Here is a 22,586-nt window from a genome sequence, read left to right on the forward strand (position 1 = left end):
GTTATTTACAGTAGATCGTGCCTGATGTGATATATTTAAGATCATAGTTTAGGTTTACTTCACTCCAACTTAGCACTAACTATATAATCCTTGGTGAGAAAATGAAGTTCCCCTGACAAGTAGACCTGGAGAAGTGCAATGGGGAACATCCAAAGGCATTTTGTCTGACTTGAAAATGATTCACCTGGGAGATGACACAGAATATACTCCAGTGAAATAGATAAAAAATGCCTTTATTCCTAAAATGTGTGTTAACAAATTTTGAAATTGATTCTGTAGCTTGTAGTAAAACCCAGCCAATGGAGGAGCACTCTGGGTGGGGTCCTGGTTCTGGGCACCAAGATGTCACTCCTCCAGCAACTCCATCTTTAGTTTTTCTTCAGCTGTTTTTTGTGACGTATGGAGAGTTGTTTTGGATTCCTCTGTATGACAGAGAGGTCCGACCTTGAGGAAGACCGGTAACCCACATCCTCTGCTTTTATGGGCTTAATGATATGTCCTGGCTTGGTGACAACCTTGGGTGTAGTCAGCTTTTGGAAGGCTCTCTGGGTGTTCCATGTAGATCCTATAGGGGTCTGGATGGTCCTCTCAAATTGTTGATGGTGGGTAAATGGATATGGAAGCACCCGCACCTGGAAAAGAAGGCAGAGTGACTAGACATGAGCAGGCCTGGGGTGCAGGTGTATAATGGCAATCGGTCAGGTAGTGTTGGCACATGGGCCACAGTTCTACATGATGGAGGCAGTGGGTGAAGCTACTGAGAGGTCAAGGCATCTCAATGCCTCCATCTAGCCTTAGGAGTCCTACTCTGCTTGAGGACACTGGGGAGTAGAGGGGCCTAATTTGGATTTAGGACCCCCCTCTCCCCAAGCTTATCCAACAATCTAAGGGATTGAAAACCCACCCTAACACTGCCTCCCCCGCCCCCATAGCTGTAGGAACACTACAGTACCTCCATGGCTACTGTCCTCAAGTGGGTCTTCGACACAACCTTCCTATTCTTGTGCCTTGCAACTTCAAGAAACACCCGGGCATTTGTGTATCCCTGTAGATTTTATGACCCTCTTACCCTCTCCATCCTTTCCTTTCCTGTCCTTGATAAACGGGACTGATGTTTTGTTTTTGTCCGTTTTATTAATCCTCACCTGAGGATATTTTTTCCATTAATTTTTAGAGAGTGGAAGGGAGGGAAAGGAGGGAGGAGAGGGAAGGAGAGAGGAAGGTGAGAGAAGCATTGATGTGAGACAGACACATTGATTGGTTGCCTCCCACACAAGCCCCGAAACTCAGGTATATGCCCTTGACTGGGAATTGAACCTGCAACCCTTTGGTGCTAGGCCTGACACTCTAACCACTGAGCACATCGGCCAGGGCCAGGACTGATTGTTTTAAGGAACCCAAAGGTTCACTCCTGAACCCTAAACTCTACTAGGCTACTACACTTAGTTAGCGTCATCCTCCATTGGCATCACAAACTGTCCGAGCTAGAAAGCCCAAGGTAATGACAAAGGTCACCTGCCTCAAACCCACAGTTCGGCTTAGAGACAGGAAGTGATTTACCCAAGAAAAGAGCCTCAAGGGAGAGCAGAACCCAGGCTCCTTGCCTTGCCCAGCACTCTTCTCCACTCACCACAGCACCATCTTCAGACATTTAAATAATCTTTAAACACTTCCCCAATTGCCAAAGAGGAGGAAAAAGGTGTAAGCAAAAAAAATGGGGAAGTTACAATCAGTAGTCTTTGGAGATATTCAGTGGAACACTCAAAAGAAGCTGAGTACTGCCAGATGGTCCTCTTGTTAGTGAAGGACAGATTTCCTTTAGGTTAAGGTAAAGTTTTATTGGGGTTGATAGCTAGATCTGTACATGTCACCCAGGGCAAGAGGAAAAAAACACACCTGGACAGAGTGTTCCGTTTTGGAAGGTCTCCCCTTTAGTTTAAAGCACATTTTATTCTATTGCATGCTGGGACTTGCAGTCTATAGCTTATTAAAAAGATGAGGAAGCTCTAGTCGGTTTGGCTCAGTGGATAGAGCATCAGCCTGCGGACTAAAGGGTCCCAGGTTCATTTCCGGTCAAGGGCACATGCCTGGGTTGCAGGCTCAATCTCCAGTGGGGGGCTCGCAGGAGGCAGCTGATGAATGATTCTCTCTCAGCATTGATGTTTCTATCTCTCCCTCTTCCTTCCTCTCTGAAACCAGTAAAAAAAAAAACAACAACAACAAAAAACAAACAAACAAGGGAGATTCTGGAAAACTATTTGTCAATTTGCTGTGACTGCATTAAAAAACAAATGGCTAAGACCCCTGGAAGGGAAGAGTGATCTTTATTGAGTTCCACACTCTGCCCTTCACCTATAATCCTGGCCTGGTGAAGCAACCCCTTTCGCTCGCTCTTATCCTATACATGCCTGTTCATTGCATTTTCTGGTTATGTACCCTCAACTGGGAATACAGTGTTTACAATTCAATTTCTGCAGTGACTGGTTTACAAAATGAAATCAATAAAGTGTTATTGAAATGTTATTTCCTCACCTCTTTTTGTACCTATTAAACAGTCCCTCCCCCCCTTTTTTTTTCCGAAAGAAACATACAAGTCATTTTATACTGGCTAGGGGCAGATCTTAGGGTCATAGACTTTCAGAATTGAAGGGAACATAAAAGTTGTTAAGTCTAATTTCATTCCTGAGTCCTCTCTACACATGTTCATACCCCAGAGCAACACATTCCCTCTGGACTAGCAGAAAGTTTTTCCTTGAATTGAACACTGCCTTTTCCTTTAACTTCTACTTTATATGACTCTACTCCACATGACAGCCTTCAATATACTGCTCAAATTTGCTTCTCTCTTGGGTAAACAACCCTAGCTCATTATCATATGACACAATTTAAAATTCTTGCACTATACTAAACAAGTACCTGTTCGTCTTCATTTTTCTTAAGATATAGCTCAAATTTTATAGTCTTTGGACATTACCTTGACATAAATACCAGCCTGAAGAACAGTAATTCTTCCTTTGGTGAGACCCATTTGAACCAGTGTTAGCTGGGCTACTAGTTGAAAACACAGATCTGAAAGCCTCACCATCGCTGCAGAGATTATCCCTGTAAGTCTCAACCTTTCTTCCCAGTCAGTAATTAAAACAGCAGAGTCGATCTGGAATTATTCATCTCAGAGCCAGTCAGTAAAAACAAAAATAGATTTGATTCCGTGGTCAAGATCACACGTCCCTCTAGACCACAGAGCACTAGAATATCCCTCCCAAGCAAGAGGGCAGCAAAGAGGAGGCAGCTAAAGAGCTCTCCATCCCTCACCTGGTGAGCTGCTGCATGGATGTTTCGCTTCTCATTGATAATCACATTTGGTAAATTCTTGTCTTTTCTTGGAGGACCTTCAGGTGCTTTAATGAGAAACCTGGAAAAAAAAAACACAGCAGGATGTCTAAGAGCCTTAGGACTTAATCAAAAGGGCAGGGAGGGCACTGACGGTGAGGTGGGCGAACCTGGTGCCCTTTTTGACAGGCTTTCTTCCCTGTTCTTACCGGCGTCTCTTCTTGGCACTGGGCTTCAGGCCCACACCGCCCCACTCGCCCCAGCCAGGCAGAGTCAGGTCCACGTCCTTTGGCTTATTCGCCTCCACAGTTTCTCTCTTCTCTTTCAAGAAATCTCTGATGACATCATCACCAGCAAAAGCTTCCTTTATCATTTGCTTTTGCTCTCTCTCCTGTTCATCTTCCTGGGAAGAAACAAGAGTGAGAACAGAGCGGGGAGTTTGGGGTAAAGTAGGAACCTCCTAACCACAAAATCTCCTTTCTGGCACTTTCTGTATCAGCTTTGATCCTCCACGATGGTCTGAGATCCTGGCTCTGTTTATTAACTCCTCTATTGTCACGGGGACTTCCAAAGACTTCAGGGAGGGAGATACTGTGGTTAAGAGGTTCTGTAGCTACTGCTTGCATTAGAGTAGTGGTTTGGGCAAGAGTGCTTGAATTTTGGGTGGTGACATTTTAGCGCCCTCTAGGGGGAAAGTGCTGGAACAATGATGGTCTTGCAATACAGATTGGTAGCTAATCATGCTCCAATTTTCTTCTCTCTAGGGTCAATATCCCCAGCTCAATATCATATGACACAATTTTAAACTTTCAGTAAGGAAGCTGCAGGGTGGAGGAATGAATGGACTGTGTTAGGAGGAGGAGCTCCAAGTGGCCTAGCCAGTATGCAGGCATCCTCAGCTTATAGCCCTCAAAAGGAACGTCAGGGCTCCTGACGTGAGCAATTTCTATTACTTATTCAGGGAGTCCTGGACCGTTTGAGATCCCACTGAGTAACACAAAACCTTGGCAAGAACTCCTTGACTCACCTTTGAATGTCCTGCCTGGGATCTCATCAGAGCTTTGAGTGCCTCCCTCTTTCTTCTGAGGGCAGTTTTAGAGTAACTCCAGAAAGGGTTTGGTGGTTCAGAATTTAGGATGTTGGAGTCTCAGTGGCACTCACTGATTTGCATCTATCAAATTGTCACTGGGGGCAGCGTGGCCCCATACTATTCTGGGCCTCTCAACTACCGACATGTGATCCCAGCACAACAAACTTCACTGATTCTATTCCTTGTGCAAGAAGAGCACTTTCTTCACCAGCTCTGATCCCCCACAATGGCCCAAGACACCCTGGACCCTGGCTCTGCTCACCAACTCCTCTATTGTGGGGACAGCCAAAGACTTCACGGAAGGAGATTTTGTGGTTAGGATGTTCTGTAGGTCAATCACTTGTTCCTTCGTTTTCTTCTTGGGAGCACTAGGCTGATTATTCCTCTCCAGCTGCTGCCCTTCTAACGCAGGCCTGGGAAACTCCTCATTTTGAAAGCATCCTTCTTTGCTCAGTTCCTCTAGCTCCTCCAGAGTCTGTGCTCTCTCCGGCCTTTGCAGCAACAGGGGCTCCTCTTCTTCCCCAGCAGGTCCCTCTCTCTGGATGGGCAAAACAGTCCTAGCTGAACCCACGTTTTGCTTCCTGCACTGATGGTTGTCCTTGTTGAGTTTCTGAGACAGTGCCCTCAGTTCGGATAGCACCTCCTGGGTGCCAGAATCTGGAGGAAGAAATGAAAGCTGTCAGAAAAGGAGGTTGGATGTTGCCTAGTCAATGAGCACTTACTGAACACTCTCAGTGAGCATTTGAAGAGCACCCATTGGGGGTTGGGCACTGAGGCATCCCAATGAAGAGGAGAGCTCACTAATAATTACCTATCAAGTAGTAGGTAATGGAGTTGAGTAGTTAAAAGCAGCATGTTGGGAAGCAGATATCCTGGGTCCTGGGCCCTATTCCCAACTTTGCCAATGACTCACTCTATAACAAGAACTGTGGCTTACTTGCCTCATACAGTAAATAAACCCTGGTTGGGGAAATGGCCCCAAATCCCAAATTTTAACTTTTTTTTTTTAAAAATATGCTTTTATTGATTTTTTTAAGAGAGAAAGGGAGAGGGAGAGAGAAATAAATATCAGTGTGAGAGAGAAACACTGATCCGCTGCCTCCCACACAAATCCCCACCTGGGATCAAACCAGCAACCTGGGCATGTGCCCTGACCTGGAACTGAAGCTGCGACCTTTCAGTGCATGTGATGATGCTCAACCAACTGAGCCACACTGGCCAAGGCCCAAGTCCCAAATTTTAAAAAGGCCTTTTTAGCCCTAACCGGTTTGGCTCAGTGGATACAGCGTCGGCCTGCGGACTGAAGGGTCCCAGGTTCGATTCCGGTCAACGGCATGTACCTTGGTTGCGGGCACATCCCCGGTAGGGGGTGTGCAGGAGGCAGCTGATCAATGTTTCCCTCTCATCGATGTTTCTAACTCTCTAACCCTCTCCCTTCCTCTCTGTAAAAAAATCAATAAAATATATATTTTTTAAAAGGGCCTTTTTAATGAACAGGTGGCCTCTGAATGCAACTTCATTGTAATTCCTAAAAAGTGTGATTTACTATTTATAACTTACATTGTAATGTCCTATTTGTAAAAACCTTATTCAGCATTGTTTTATCTTAAAGCAGTATTTTATGACCTGTTGTGGCTGAGTCAAGTAGCTTGCACTTTCCAGTCACCAGCAACATGAGTAAATACCACTGGTCTCCGAGAGCCCCCAGGAAAACATGGCAGTGACACACTTCTTAACTGTCCTCTGAATTGACTCAAGTTGCCTCCATTCCCAAGTTCAACCTGCTCTCTAGCTCTGGCTTGACACCACTGGAAGAAGCTACTTGAGATCTGGACTTTGGATACATCTATGTTTATTCTTCAAGGACCAAGTTTCCTTGTCCATTTTGTTTGGGATCCACGACTTCCCACTATTTCCCCAAAGGGTTGGGAATATTCTATTTTTATCATCCAAGGAAATCCAAATCCACCTTCCATACCACAAGCAATTAATTGCTCTACACATTTAGCTAGATGGCCAGTTTCTGAGGGGGCTCAGGAGGATGTGGCTGCTTTCCTGTCGTTGTAGAGACACTGCCCCATGACCTTGGCCTACAGCACTGCTCTCCAAAATCCTCTTCGGAAGTGACTGATTGTAACTATTAACCCCAGAACTCTCTAGCTGAAAATCCCAAGTAAAGGCCCTATCATATACTTTAAGTGACAGCTCTTACCATTTTTGGCCATGGAAAAACAGATTCCTGCCCAGCTAGCGTGGCTCAGTGGTTGAGCATCAGCCTATGAACCAGGAGGTCATGGTTCGATTCCTGGTCAGGGCACATGCCTGGGTTGCGGGCTGGATCCCCAGTGCAGGGCGTGCAGGAGGCAACCAGTCAGTGAGTCTCATCATTGATGTTTCTATCTCTATCTCTCCCTTCCTCTCTGAAATCAATAAAAATATATTTAAAAAAATAAAAACAGATTCCTGCTGTCACCCAAATGCATTATTCCTATAGGAAATACAATCAGACCAGTGATTCTGTCCAGATAGCCAGGTGATTCTGAATGTAGGTAGTTTCCCAAGCAGGCTTTAGTGACCTGCTTTGTCCCCAGAATGGAAGCTCTCTGACCTGTCTAAGGGTGCTAACCTAACACTGTTAATGTAAAATCTCTTCAAGATAACTGGTAGAAAATATGCAAATGAAGTCTGAGCACTGGGGTAAAAATTCTAATTTACCACATACCTTGTGAAGTCATTAATTCCTGTCCAGAAAGTCTTACCCCGTATCGTGTATCAGGCAGCATTTAAGTGCTAAAAATGCCACTCCTACTTCACAAACAGAACACTACGGCCATAATTTGAAGATGCTTCATAATGCCTCATAACCTAGCCAGTTTGGCTCAGTGGATAGAGCGTCGGCCCATGGACTAAAGGGTTGTGGGTTTGATTCCAGTCAAGGGCACGTACCTCAGTTGCAAGCTCGAACTCCAGCATGTGCAAGGAGGCAACCAATCGATGTGTCTCTCTCACTTCAATGTTTCTCTCTCTCTGTCTCTCCCCCCTCCCTTCTACTTTCTCTAAAAAATGATCAACGGAAAAAAATATCCTTGGGTGAGGATTAACAAAAACAAAATCACCTGTGTCTGTGGGTGTGCATGATTTTCAGATTTGCCATCCCCCCATGTGCACTTCTCTCTGGCTTATGGTTACCAGCAATGGTGACTCCTGCCCTGGCTTCAAGGATGCTGCAGTAGTCCTGCCTTTCTGAAGACTGCAAGCCCTCAAGAGCAGAAAGCGTGCTGGAACACACATTATACAGCCATGCAGATGACCACTTATTAAATGCCTTTGAAGAAAAATGGTAATGATAATCATCTGTTTTCTCTTCAGGACCCACAGCACTTTCTTGAAAGTCCCTAGAGCCTCATCATTCTGCAGTGTGTGTGGGTGGGCACAGTCTTCCGCTCACAGTTGGTCCATAGCACTTGTACCAAGCTCTCCCTTCCGGTCCACTACAACTCACCTTTTGTTTCTTGTCTGCCCACTGGCTTGGCATCCTGGTTGAGCCCCGACTTTTTCCTAAGCGATCGCCTTTCCTCAAATTCTTTCAACAAAATTTCTTCCTCTGCCACTGGTCTTTCTTCTTCCTCACTTTCAGAAGCCTCGTTGGCCATGGGCTCTGGAAGTTGTTCAGGGTCCTTCTTGATTTCAGCCTCTTTTGTGTCACCAGAGTGATTCCTGACCATCCAGGGGTTCAGTCCATCTGAAGTCATGTGTGCCTCATTCACCGCATCAGGGACAAGGAGATCACCCTCTTCTTCCTCACCTCCCTCCTCTTCCTCACTCTCGGAGGCGACCTGGACTTTCTGTGTCAGTTCTTTGTTCCTGGCCAACTGATCCTGCATAGCCTGGCGAGCCTGGAGGAAGGAGTCACAGCACGTGTGCCTTGTCATTAGTGATGGCAATAACACCTTTCCTAGTCCATTTCTTAAAGCTGCCTCCTCTCAATCTGACTTAAGTATTTCTTACTGGGGCCTACTGTTTAAACTGTACATATACCACTGTGTTAATAGCTCTGGAATAAAATGGAAGTCAAATTCTTTGTCCTCAAGGAACCAATATGTGAAACATGGTGTGTGTGTGTGTGTGTATACATATACATATACATATACATATACATATACATATACATATACATATACATATATATATATAAAAGTTCCTCTCCTCTTTAACTGGACTTGCCTTCAATGTTCTTTCCCCTTTCATGTCTCCTTTTCCACCTCGTTCCTGGTCATTTTCCTCTTTGCCTTAGAGATTTTTCTGATGCCTTTTTATTTTTATTTTTTTCTGATACCTTTTTAGATTCCTGGTTTTCCATCCCTTCTCATGGATCTTACCCAAGTCTGTTTCTTTCCTCCAATTCCACCCATTCTCTCATCCTGATGGGGTCTCTTACCTCCAGGTCATATTTGGCCATAATTGCCTTTGACTTTGCCCATTTTCCACTGTTCTGGTGCTTAAGGCTCATTCGCTCCTGGAAAGAAAGGAGAGAGTGAGATCCGTATTGCTTTCTGGGGAAAGGTGGTTCAGGGGTAGGGCAAGAGGCAGCCTCACCATCATTCTGGCCTTTTCAAGTTTTTCCAGTTCTTCCAGTGCAGCAGCAGGATTGGTCTTCCGCAGCTTCTCAAACTCTTTTAGGGCTTTCTTGGCCTTTCCTTTCTTCAGAACTCTATGATACCTACAGGGTAATGAGAGGGGTACAAGGAAAGAGATCAGTGGAAACACTGATGCCACACACAAAAGTGTCCCTACTACCAAGAGGTTTCCCTGTGCAGAGGCCAGAATGGACATCACAGAGCTAGGTGACTGGAGGGAGCCACTTGGGGACCTGAGAGCACTGGCAGACTTCTCAGTCCCTGCAGCCCACAGGGCAGACCTCTGCAGAGCAAACCTATAGTGCAAGGAAGAATAAGACATGTTCTAAAGAGGCAAAAAGATAGGAAGGAAGCCCTGCTGGCCTCAACAGCTGTAGAATTCAGAGTTCATTCTACAGAAATCACTCTGTCACGGCCTGGAAAGGAGAGAAAGTAATTGCGCAGGCCTCTTTTTTAGCAACAACCAAGACAGAAAGCCAAAGCCAGTGGAGAGGGCACCAGTGAAGCAGGCAACACTTATATGAGGTTGGTCTTAGGGAAAAGAAAGGTCACTCCTATTTGTGACCTCTTCTATATGATCTCAACTGCCATGTCAAAGGCTCTTTCCACTTCACTTTCTTTCATGAAACTCAAGGCTAGTTAGCATGGGTCTTCATATCCTTTTTTTTTTTTTAAATATATTTTATTGATTTTTTACAGAGAGGAAGAGAGAGAGGGATAGAGAGTTAGAAACATCGATGAGAGAGAAACATCGATCAGCTGCCTCCTGCACACCCCCCACTGGGGATGTGCCCGCAACCAAGGTACATGCCCTTAACCGGAATCGAACCTGGGACCCTTGAGTCCACAAGCCGATGCTCTATCCACTGAGCCAAACCGGCTTCGGCTTCATATCCTTTTTTAAATTATTATTTTAAATGGTAATTGTACCCATTTTTATTTTTTAAAATATATTTTTATGGATTTCAGAGAGGAAGGGAGAGGAAAGAGAGATAGACAAATAAATGATGAGAGAGAATCATTAATTGGCTGCCTCCTGCATGCCCCACACTGGGGATCGAGCCCTGACCGGGAACTGAACCATGACCTCCTATTCATAGGTCAACACTCAACCACTGAGACACATTGGCTGGGCTCTTTTTTTTTTAACTTTTTTGTTGAATTTATTGGGATGACATTGGTTAATAAAATTATATGGGTTTCAGGTATAGCTCCTTACTTTTTGCTTTTGATTTTCTTCTCTCTTCGAGCCCTGGCCTCATAGTAAGACTGCAGGGCCCGGGCCCTCTGAAGCTCTGCTCGGCGCATCTTAGCCTACAATGAATGAGATTTACAGTGACTCCTGGGCTTGTGAGCAAATTGCTGGGAGAAACAGGCCCTGCCTGGGTGTATAAAAGGCCTATCACACTTACCTCTTCCAGGCTCATGGCTTTGAGAGAGGCCTTTTCCACAGGAGTCAGTAAAGGGTCTGTTACTGGCTGCTTGTTCTTACAAAGGAGGTTAAAAATCTCCTGTTCCAGGGGTGTTCTTGCCTTAAAGACATAACAAAACATCCTGAGTCTTAAGCCATGCTCCCACTGTCTCCCACTTTCCAGTCCTATGACCATCTACTTTGACGCCATAATTGGAATCACTAACTGGATAGGATTGGCTATTACAGCAAGAGAAGGGGTTCCAGTTTTGCTGCCCAGATGTGCAGATAAAGCCTTATTTTATTCTGATTTAAGACAACTTCAGCAAGGAGACTCTGAGGCTAGTCTCTATATAATTGAGTATCACTCTATGTTTGGATTATTAATATATTTAAAACAGAATGCCATTCTCTTAAGAATAGAAGCAGGATGCCCTTAAAGTAAATGCTGGCAGGAAAGAGGAAGAGCAATACCACATATCGGTTTTGATAGTTGCAAAACAAATTGGCCCCTGTGTTGTTACGCATATGGCATAGATAGGAATCTCAGATTTCATATAAGGCTCCTTTTAAAAATATTTCTAGAGGGAAGGGGAGATTAAGGTCTCAGATGAGCACAAAAAGACACTGCCTTTAAAAATATGACTTTCACATAACTGGCTTCCTGACAGTTCAAATTTAATTCTAGTCATCTTCTAACTTGGGCTCCAGTTCCTCAGTTTCCAGTAAACTTTGCATGCTAGGTAGTGTCTATATGCATGAAACGAATGGACTGTGAACAAGTTACTTCACATGTCAGCCAAACACCTCATTTACTGCTTGACCGATAATGTAAGGATGGCTAAAATAATCAGGCCAATCATGACACAGTCCATTTTGGCAAGGTACAAAGATAGCCCTAGGCAACAGAGCCAGTTTTAAACCTCATACACACTTTATATGTGGTTTTCATATATATTACGGTCAGTTTCAAACTTACAAATATCTAGACAAATGCATAAACACACATCATCATACATTACACACTGCTATTGATTTAACCATAAACCTATTCTATTGAATAGTAAAGGTACACATTCTTCCATTTTTTGTATATGTAGCAGTGATCAATCACAGGCTACAAAGTGATTTATATTACAATGTTGTAATCTCCCTCCAATTCAATTCAATTTACAAACATTTATTGATTGCAGCTATATTGTAGGTACTTGTAAAGGGTGCTAGAATACACAATTGATTAAGCTCATTCCTGTCCTCATAGAGCTCACAGCCTTTCAGAGGAAAGAGACAAATCCATCACTAACAACATAATAGGTTAAATGTTAGTCCAAAGGACTAATCACAGAGAAACAATTAATTCTGATCAGGGGGTGAGTTAGGCTTAAGGAAGGAAGAGACTTTTTGAATTAGGCTTTGTTTGAGGTGTAAGTACAATTCTGTAAAGGAGAGGGCCAAGTGGAGAGATGAGTATAAGCAAAAACAGATACTATATGAAAAGGAGAAGTATATAAGCGGACAATGTGTTGTCCAGTGCAGCTAAAATGCTCAGTGCTTGTCTCATTCTACAAGTGGAAAGCTTCTGAAGGATTTTAAGCAGGAGAGTGACAATTAGTTCTACGTTTCAGAAAGCAAATCCTGGTGACTGTGTAAGAGGATATACAGGGTGGAGCAAAAGTAGGTTTATAATTATGAGTACACGAAACACAGAGTTTATTCTTGTATTGTTATTTATTAATTATTGTTATTATTTTCCTACTTTTGCCCTACTCTGTATGTAAAGTTGCGAATGAAAGCTGAAAATGAAAATGAGAAGAGGAACCAGGGATCTGAGAGCTGTTACAGAGACAGAATTCACACACTAGCTCACTGCCTGGTCTGGGGAGGAGTCAACAGAAGGAGAAATGAGATGTCTGAGATTTCCAACCAAAGTGACTGAGGTATAGAGTTATGCTGTTGACTGAGTTACAGAATGAAGGTGGTGGTACAGGTTTGGGAGTCTGGGGAAGGAAAATGCCAAGTTTACTTTGCTGTGTGCGCAATTTAAAATGCATAGGAGAGACCCAGGTGAGGCCTGCTAGTCATATGGAATCTGGGACTGAAGCTCAGAAGAAGGAAGGAGTTGAGAGTGATCTGTAGCATATACAGGTGATAGTCAAAAGTCACAGAATTTACAGAGCAAGAATAAAAAGGACTAAGAAAGTCAGATAAGATAAAAATCAGGAGAATGTCACAGAAGCCAAGGCAGGCGTTTTTAACAATGTGTCAATAGTGTCAAATTGTCTGAAGACTGAAGAAGGCATGGGATGTGGTGACTAAGAGGTCTCTCATCAATGGCCTTTGAAAGAAGTTTTAGGCCCCAACCAGTTTGGCTCAGTGGATAGTGTCAGCCCAAGGGAGGCAACCAATCGATGTGTCTCTCATTGATGTTTCTCTCTCTCTGTCTCTCCTCCTCCCTTTCACTCTCTCTTTAAAAAAAAAAATCAATGGAAAAATATCCTCGGGTAAGGATTAACTAACTAACTAACTAACTAACTAACTAAATTAATTAATAAATAAATAAATAAGAAAGAAGTTGCAGTAGGGCAGTAGGGGAAGAAGGAGACAGAACACAGAAGCAGTGCAGACCAGCTCTTCCCAAAGTATGGTTCTTTCTTATCAGTTAACAAGATTTACTTCATTTTTTTAAGAAGTTTAAAAATTAATTTATTTGGTTTTTAATAACATCAGTTTGTACACTCTGGGTTAGAGTAAGTCAAAGGGGTTTCTTTACTATCTTTTCATAGCCTTTAAAAGGCTAATGTATATTGTGAATCGCCAATCTCCAGTAGGGGCAGGCAGCATTTTCTAGCAACGGGATTTCCCCTCCCCTTTAGAGGGCACATTGAGAAACAAGGGTTTTGAGGTGAAAACTCTGCAAAGTGCTAGTGGAGGCTTCTAGTGGAGGGAAGGAGAGAGGGGCTGAGAAGAGTTATCTTACATCATTTCTAACACTTTGCAGTTTACAAATGCTTTCACACGCATTATCCCATTTAATTCTTCTTAGCTAGAGTCTAATGGAATTTTAGGAAGCTGAATCAAGACTTTTTGGATTGTTTTTCTTAAATCCTCACCCAAGGACATACTTAGAGGGAGGGAGAAAGAGAGAAACATCAATGTGAGAAAGAAACATTGACTGGTTGCCCTCCATATGTGCCCCAACTGGGGATCGAACCCGCAACCCAGGTATGTGCCCTGATCGGCAATCAAGGTGGCAACTTTTCTGTGTACAGGACAACATTCAACCAACTGAATTGCTCAACTAACTGAGCCACTCAGGCTGGGCTGCTGCTTCTTTTTTAAAAATTGTGTTTTTATTAATTTGAGAGAGAGAGGAAGGGAAAGAGAGAAAGAAAAATATTGATGTGAGAGAGAAAATCCATCAGCTGCCTCCTGCATGCACCCCGCCTGGGTATCAAGCCCACAACTTGGAATCAAACCAGCGACCTTTCAGTGCATGGGATGATGCTCAACCAACTGAGCCACACTGGCCTGGTGACTTTTTGGATTCTTGATCTTCAGAAATACTAGTATATTACTAGTCCTTGGTACTTTGCATTCTAAGTTGTAAGAAGAGAACTGAGAGTTGCTAGCTAGAAAGCACCCCGACCTAAGCATTTCCTTATTTCTCTGTGCCACACTGGCGTCATTTCTCAAAAAATGAATCTTGGCATGAATGGTCCAACAGATTCAATGGACAGTCTCTGGGCCACTCTGTCTTGCATAGGGAGTTCCTGGAGAGTAGAGGTACCATTATTAGTGCAATCTTCGTCCCCATCTCATCCTTAATACTCAACTCAGCATTTTCCTGCAATCTCCAAGATTACACTGTCATTTGAAAAAGTCAGGTGCAGAGTGTGTAGTAGCGCACTACTTCCTTTTTGACAAAAATAAGATAAACACAAATATATCAGTAAAACTCTTAAGTTAGCAGTAACAAAAAACTTATAGAAGTGGTTACATCCGGTTGAGTATGGGGTAAAAATGATCAGATGAGGTCAGAGGTAAGTCAGACTTTTCACTATATATCATCTATACTTTTTAAAAAATATATATTTATTGATTTTTTACCTAGAGGAAGGGAGAGTGATAAGAGAGTTAGAAACATCGATCAGCTGCCTTGTGCACACTCCCTACTGGGGATGTGCCCACAACCAAGGTACATGCCCTTGACCAGAATTGAACCTGGGAGCCTTCAGTCCGCAGGCCAATGCTCTATCCACTGAGCCAAACCGGTTAGGGCTATCATCTATACTTTTATTTTTGAAGCCTGCAAATTATATTATCTCTTAATTTTTTTCTGAAGTCTCCCTTCCATCCTACAGTCACAATTTATTTTTTTAATTTAAATATATTTTTATTGATTTCAGAGAGGAAAGAAGAGGGATAGAAAGATAGAAACATCAATGATGAGAGAGAATCATTGATCGGCTGCCTCCTGCTCGTCCCACACCGAGGACTGAGCCCGCAACCCGGGCATGTGCCCTGACCGGGAATGGAATCGTAACCTCCTGGTTCATAGGTCCACACTCAACCACTGAACAATGCTGGCTGGGCACAATGTTATATTTTAAGGTTATATTCCTTTATAAGCAAACTTTGGGTCTGCTGAGTTCCTGATTTCCTCCAGATCAGAATGTGGCTTTGAAAGCTTTTTACTATAAAAACTGGGATGTGAAAAAGAATGCATCATGTTTCTTCTCTAATGGCAATTGGATGTTTTAACACAAAAACACGGAAATAACCATGTGTACTGTATGCTACAAACTGATGAAGAGCAACTATAGAGCCACTGTGATTGGCTATTGCATGGTTGACAATGGATCTAGCTACCCCCTTCTCTTCCTTTCTGACTGATAGACTACAATGACCGAAGCTGGAATTTCAGTTTAACATGCCCAACCAAATCAATGGCAGACCCTGCCATCTCCACATTGCGCAACTTCACTTTCCAAGGTGCGGTTTCCTAGCACTTACCTTCCAGCCGTTGAGCACATGCTCAATGGGAGCAAAGGCTGACTGCTCCTTCATCAGGGGGAAAACCAGCTGTTCTGCCTGTCGGTTCTTCTGAACGATAGGATCCCATTTGGAGAGCGTCTGTGAGGTTTTATTGAATGCCACTTCTCTGTGGATCTGAAACAGGCAAGATACACAAGAGCCACAAAATTAGGCAACAAACTCAAAGGACTAGTGGGAAATTAGGAGGAAATGTTTCTTAGCCCAAGGAAGGATCAGGATGCTAGAGATAAGCTCTTGTTTACTTCTCAGGACTGCACTTTCCCTGGGATGTTTTAATCTTTTCCATGGTGAGGCCATCACAACTTCCCCTCCCATTTGTGAGGCTTTCCCCCTCCTTCCCTTCTTACCCTGTTTTTCCTCATTAGTTCAATTTCTTCCTCTTAATGGATACTTTTTAACTCACCCGCTCAACCTCTTCTTTGTTAAGGGGTAGCTCCACAGTCTTCTTTGATTTGACTCTATTCAGTTGCTTTTTCACAGTAGCCAACGAAGATGAAGTTTTAATGGGCTCAAGCAGATCTGAAAGGACTAGCCTTTCTCCTGATCCTGTAGAAAGGCCAAACTTTCTGGTCAGACTGATTAAGTGAGGCCAGATCTCAATATCACACAGGCAGATGCCTAGGCAGAAAATGCTGGCAGACAGGCAAATATGCAGGGAAGCAGGAATAATTCTCTTACTTCAGTTGTTAGCTATAGTATAGTGGCATGATCACTTTCCTTCATTCTCGCACGTGTTGGAGGGTAAAAAATTATTTTAAAAAGTCATTTGCTTTCCTCTAGGTCTTTCTGCTGTCACTCTTCACACAGCTATCCAAAGTGTTATTTTGAAAATGCAAATCACAGCAGATCATGATCCTGCTGAAAATCCTCCAATGGCTCCCATTATACTTGGAATTAGAGTCATCCCTTGGTATCCATGGCAGTTTGGTTACAAGACTTTGTGGATACCAAAATCTAAGGATGCTCAAGTCCCTTATATCAAATGGTGTCATATTTGCTGTAACCTATATTTTGCATATAGACTGTAGCAGGGCATGCCTACACATCACTTTATTCACAAGGGTTCAGCCTAGTGTTCGGTGTGTGGCAAATTCAAGCTTTGCCTTTGGGAATTTTCTCGTGTTTCTTAATTCAAATATTTGCAATCCATGGTTGGTTGAAGGCAATGATGTGAAAACCAAGGATATGGAAGGCCAACTACATGGATCTAAAGGACAGGGCTGTGGGATCTGGTCCCTATATGGGATATTGGTCTGTCATTCCAACGTTGTGTTACCCCCACCCCCACTATATTCCAGCCACACTTCCTATTCTTCAAACATGCTGAGCCAGTTTCTTCCTTACAGCCCTTGTACCAGCTGCCCCCTGGCCTGGAATGCTTTCCCCTGTTTGCATGATTGACTTTTCTTGTCATTCATATCTCTTTATTGCATCATCCTGTTTTAATTTTCTGTTGTCTCCACATCCCACTAGAATGTAAGCCTCATGAGATCAGTGTATTATTCTTTATATAGCCCAATATCTAAACCAGTGATTTTCAACCTTTATCATCTCAAGGCAGACATAAACTAATTAGTAAATATGTGACCCGGTGCACAAAATTCGTGCACATTAAAAGGGGATTAGAGGAAATAATTTAATATTGCTATTTGCCCTTTCTCTATAATAGAAGTGTTAGAGATGAAAGAAAATTAGTAAAATGTATATGAAAACCTTCCTCCTGTCAGAATCTGGGGCTCACCATGGGACCCAGAGTCAAGTCCCTGCCCACCCACACCAGACCCGACCAGGCCCCCCCCCATTGGGCTAGATCCAGACCCAGCCAGTCCCACCCTTGTCAAGCCCTGCCAGGCAGGGGGCGCAGCCTCAGGTCCCCCGTCAAGCCCTGCTGGGCAGGGGCGCAGCCGGAGTTCCCCCAACCCAGCACTGAGGGTTAACCTTGAGGTCTCCCATCAAGCCCCGCTGGGTGGGGGGCACGGCGTGAGGTCCCCTGTCAAGCCCAGCCAGGCAGGGGGGTGCGGTCTGAGGTCCCCCGGCCTGGCGCTGGGGCCGGGAGAGCAGCCTGAGGTCCCCTAGCCCAGCACCAGGATGGGAAGCGCACCTTGAGGTCCCCCGTCAAGCCCCGCCGGGTGGGGGGCGCAGCCTGAGGTCCTGGCCTGGTGCTGGGGCGGGGGGAGCAGCCTGAGGTCCCCTAGCCCAGCACCAGGACAGGAAGTGCTCCTTGAGGTCCCCCGTCAAGCCCCGCCAGGTGGGGGGCATGGCCTCAGGTCCCCTGTCAAGCCCCACAGGGGCAGGGGAGGGCGTAGCCTCAGGTCCCTGCTGATTGCTCGTTAAGGCTCCTTATGGGAACTTGGCCTCAGCTGTGGGTGCATCCATCTTTGTGACAGAGTGATGATCAATTTGCATATTCCCTCTTTATTAGATAGGATATATAGTTGATCTGACAAAGAAAAGGTATAATTTTGATTCATTCACACTGGATGGTTATTGTGTTGGCTATTGTCACTGTCATTTTTTTAATTTGACAATCTAAGGGGGAAAAAGGTCAGTGTCACTGACTAAATAGGTATTGCATGTTTTTAAAATTCTTGCAGCACACTAGTTGAAAAGCACTGATCTAAACTGTTCTGAAACTGTAAGTATTTGCTGAATGAACAAGCTTGGGAGAATACATTGTTAGTTGTTTTGGGAAGTTATAGTTAGTTATAGTTATAAGTTATAGTTATAAGTTTAGTGGTTACTAAAAGAATATAACTTATTTAAGCTTCTTAAGTTGTGAATATGGTGACAAAGATTTGGCATCTAGACTTGGTATCAGGTTGAAATCCCAACTCTGCCATTTACTAGGTCATGAATTCTCATAGGGGTTAGGTCACTCCCCCACCCAGGGGGTAAAAATTGTTTCTTGGGGGAGTGTGTGAAAAATAATCTTGGATATTACAAAGTTTTGTGTTGCTCTGAAGCTCAACCCTATCCAACAAAATTACATTCCTTAGTATTGGATTTCCCGGCTGGGAGGGGTGGGGGAGGTAGTGAAGAAACAAAGTATATAAAAAGGCTTCCGAGGAAGCCAAAAAGAGAAAAAAGGTTAAGAAACATTGTACTAGGTGAAGGCTCTCAAGTAAGTAACTTGACTTATTGGAGCTCTAGTGGAAGAAATTATCTGCCTGTCAAAACTCAAAGCACTGTGAGAACTGAAATAAAAATGAAACCATGGACATGATTAAGCTAATGAGAGGCAGCTGTCTTCATTCATGTCCCTCTCTCCTTGAAGTAGCTCATCAAGCTCAGTGGGAGACGTTGACTGTGGCCTTCTATGCTTTCTTCTAGAAATGGAAGAAACTCAAGGGCATCTGACCACCCTCTTCACCCACTTACAGGTAAATATTTAAAGTATGACCCATTAATCACATCAAAAACAGTTCTTGGGTGGTGAAGTGAATATTATACTTTTGGAACTCCACAAGCGCCATGCACAGATAGCTTCCTTTGTTAACTTACCTTCAGAACTGACCGTGAACTCTGACACCTTCAGACTAGCCTCAGATCTCTCAGCCAATTTCCGCCTGAAATTTAGGCAAAACAAATTATAGAAAGAATGGATACATATTGCTGGGGGAACAAATACTTCTTTGTATTTCTCTTCCAGAGTTTTGTCACAAAGCAACCAGGAAATCTGTTCCTAACCTGGATTTGGTACTCTAACCATCTCTTAATGTAGACTCAGACCTTCAAAAACACAAGGCAATACAAGGTAGGCATAGTGGAAAAGGTATTAGACTTGGATTTAAACATACCTGGATTTAAAAACAAAAAACAAACATATCTGGATTTGAATCCTGGATGTCACTTATGAGCAGTGATTGTGGGGTAAGTCAATTAACTTCTCTAATGGGGATAAGTAATGTCTACTCAATGCTTCAAAAATATGTGTACGAGGTATTCAATAAGAATTCATATGCACAGAGGTCTAACACAATAATAGCTAACGATTACATAATGTTTACTAAATGCTGGGCATTAGTGTAAGACCTTTACATTTATTAACTCATTTAAATGTCACAACCTTATAAGGTAGGTACCATTATTAATCTTATTTTCGAATTGAAGAAATTGAGGTGCAGAGAGGACACAAACTTTGCCTATGCAGTCTGTCTCCAAAGTATGTGCTCTTAATGATGTTGACACTTGTGTCTTCATTATCGTAGGTACTTAATGAATATTAGTTGCAGATAAATCTCAAGGAATCAGGTTACAACCTGTCCAAATGATGGGAATGTTACCTATTCTTTCCATCAAGGGAACTGATTGCTTCCAGAAGCTTTTGATGCTTTCGCTCTCCACCACCATCCCCCTAGACACAGAAAAGGAAAAAAACATCAGAATGATGAGGGGAGGGAAAAGGCAGTGTGGAAATTGAAGCCCATGTAAAATCTCTCCATCTTTTGGTCAATGGTGAATCAGATGAGGATTGGTGTGCAGGTCTGAAAGAACTGCTTTAAAAACCAAACTCCCTCATTATAGAACCACAATAATGTTATACTTCTGTCTTAACTTGTTTGGGGAAGAAAAGTACTATGGGAATAATGTTTCTGTATGTAACATAATGTGATTTGACTCAGAAACTCTCAAATTAAAAAACCAATCTAAGTAGCTTTTTCAAGAGAATAAAGAGTTGGAATTCCTATAGCAGTGGTTGGCAAACTCATTAGTCAACAAAGCCAAATATCAACAGTACAACGATTGAAATTTCTTTTGAGAGCCAAATTTTTTAAACTTAACCCTTTGCACTCGCTTGCTTTTTTCTCGATTCCTTTATTCTACTCGGGATTTAATTTTTTAAATACCCCAGATTTTACAAAGCACGGCAGTAGAATAAAAAACTGGAGTTTCTTTTCATACAAACTTATTTGGATTTTTTATACTTCAAATTATTGATACATTCAATAACCGTCACACTCGACATCCGGAGTGCAAAAGGTTAAACTTCTTCTAATGCCACTTCTTCAAAATAGACTCGCCCAGGCCGTGGTATGTTGTGGAAGAGCCACACTCAAGGGGCCAAAGAGCCGCATATGGCTCATGAGCCGCAGTTTGCTGACCACAGTCCTATAGCATCTGTTGGAAATCCAGCTTAATTATGTATATTGCAGTCATACACTTAAAATAACTCTCTACAGAAATCCAAATCTGGGAAATAGGAAAATTCTATAATGTGTACTGTATGTTTTGTTCTTATATACTCAACTATACTTAACTTGAAGACAGTGACTGTATCTTATACAGTCTTCAGACTCTCATAGCACTTAATATAGTATCTTCTACATGAAACACTAAACAAGTGGTTGTAATTTACTTGCAAGACCTGAACAAATATAAACAATTTCACCATCTATTTCCTTTCCAGGAATGTGCTGCCTAACTTTGAGGCAGAAGGGAATTGGAGAAGACAGTTTAGCAACTGTTGCCCACCTCATCTTCACTGGTGCTCGAGGGGTAGTCATTTGGCAAATCTTCTAGTTCTTCCTGTTCCCTTAGAGCCAGAAGGCTATTAAAGGAGATAAAAGAAAAATATTATCAGTTGAAATCACAAGAGGTGAACAGTGGTTGGTGATACCCACACAGAACTGCACGAAGAAGATATAACACCCTCCAGTGATTGGCACTGCATTTCCCACTGACCTTTGGGAGGCTGTAAAAATATCAGACCCTAGGCAAGGTGTCAGAAGATGCTGTTGCTGGCCCGAGGCAAGGCAGTTTCACCATTTAATACTAAACATCCTCCATATGGAAGAAACTTTTCTAGGTGCAGCTTACTCAGAAGTGACATCTTGATCACTTGTTCCCAGGAATGAGGAAACAGAACTGGATGTAAGCAGATGAGTAAGCCATTTTTCCTGGGGCTTTCTCAGCAAAGTAGACGCTTAACTAAGGAATACTGGTACCCAGAAATGAGTTATGGAATCTGCATCAGTCTTCGCGAGGCAAACTGTGCTGAACTGATTATATTTAGTTCCCCTATTGGGTGGGATGAAACATCACAGGAAAAACGTCGCAGATGGCTCCCATCAGCAAAGGTTTACAAGACAAGGGAGTTTACAGCACAGGCACTGCCTGCACAGAGGACTGAAACGCGCGGAAGAAGAGGCAGAAAAGAGTCACGTGATGACAGCGATGCAACATATTAACTTAGCCGGAGAGGAGCGACCGCATCAAGACTGCAAGGATAAGAATACAGCTAGGGAGAGAATTAAGTTAAATTAAAAGGGTTTTAAAGGATGGATCGCGGAAACAGTAACGAATAGCGAAGTTTTGAGAGGGAAACAAGTGTAATCTGTTAAGCGACATCCACGTCTCAAAATCCGACCCCCAATGAAACCCAGCCTCCCGACCCTTCTTCACCCCTCACCTCTTAGCAGCCCGAATCCCGCTCATCTCAGCCGTCTGCCCCTCACATGGGCCAGGAGCGGAAGCTAAAAGGAAGGCAATTTCCGTACCGGCCGCAAAGCAATTTCTGCTTCCTCCAATCACGTGTGACGAGCGCGTCATTTCCGGCCCGCCCCGGGCTTGCAAGGAACCGGAGCTGCTTCGGGAGGGGCCTGCGGGGACACCGGAGCCTGGATGATAAAGCCTGCCACTGGGCGGAGCTTTGCTGGACCCGCCCACCCCTCTTGTGTCCCCAGCATGGGTGTCCCTCCTTCAAGCCCCTGGTTTCCGAGCGGCCCAAAGTGGGCTATCCTTAGGGCGGGGTGCTGCCCGGCCAGGGACGGGTCGAGAATTCGCTGTCCCTGCTGGATCCGAAAGCACAGGCTCCAGCTCCCGTCAGTGTTGGACAGCGTTCTGCTAGCCGCCTCGGGCCAGCTGCAGGCTTTCTGAGCACTTGCGTGGTGGCCAGCAGCGTGCTATGCCCTTGTGATTCATCAGTGAACAAAGCAAATTTTCTCAAGAAAAATCCCCTCTCCTCCTGTGCCCTCTTGTCATAGCAGCTCTCTAGGTCCCCCCCTTCCCTATATAACAAAGTTTCATCCAAGATTGGGCTGTGGGTGGTTGCAACTCCCTCATA

At 43.7% G+C, this 22,586-nt stretch overlaps 1 protein-coding gene across 1 annotated transcript; it reads right to left on the minus strand.

Moving 5' to 3' along the window:
* Nucleotides 1-217: 217 nt before the first annotated feature.
* On the minus strand, nt 218-22,011 carry UTP14A (UTP14A small subunit processome component). Its single transcript, XM_008153917.3, has 15 exons — nt 21,933-22,011; nt 20,996-21,071; nt 19,807-19,877; nt 19,025-19,089; nt 15,927-16,069; nt 15,482-15,637; nt 10,470-10,589; nt 10,277-10,371; nt 9,017-9,140; nt 8,859-8,936; nt 7,923-8,316; nt 4,683-5,077; nt 3,540-3,733; nt 3,313-3,412; nt 218-632 (listed from the first exon to the last, which is right to left on the minus strand). The coding sequence occupies exons 1-15, from the start codon at nt 21,956-21,958 to the stop codon at nt 369-371; spliced, it is 2,301 nt and encodes a 766-aa protein (XP_008152139.3). The 5' UTR covers nt 21,959-22,011; the 3' UTR covers nt 218-368.
* Nucleotides 22,012-22,586: the final 575 nt, after the last annotated feature.

The sequence above is a fragment of the Eptesicus fuscus genome, chromosome 1, assembly GCF_027574615.1.
Source record: "Eptesicus fuscus isolate TK198812 chromosome 1, DD_ASM_mEF_20220401, whole genome shotgun sequence".
In the NCBI taxonomy this organism is placed as follows: domain Eukaryota; kingdom Metazoa; phylum Chordata; class Mammalia; order Chiroptera; family Vespertilionidae; genus Eptesicus; species Eptesicus fuscus.

What these genes read in the sequence shown, in the direction of transcription:
- UTP14A (XM_008153917.3), bottom strand. Translation starts at nt 21,958, where the DNA reads ATGAGCGGGATTCGGGCTGCTAAGAG. An exon ending in ATGTGCTCAACGGCTGGAAG is followed by an intron (nt 10,590 to 15,481) that starts GTAAGTGCTAGG and finishes TATGTCTTTAAG; the next exon opens with GCAAGAACACCCCTGGAACA. An exon ending in AGTGCCAAGAAGAGACGCCG is followed by an intron (nt 3,413 to 3,539) that starts GTAAGAACAGGG and finishes TTTTTTTTCCAG; the next exon opens with GTTTCTCATTAAAGCACCTG.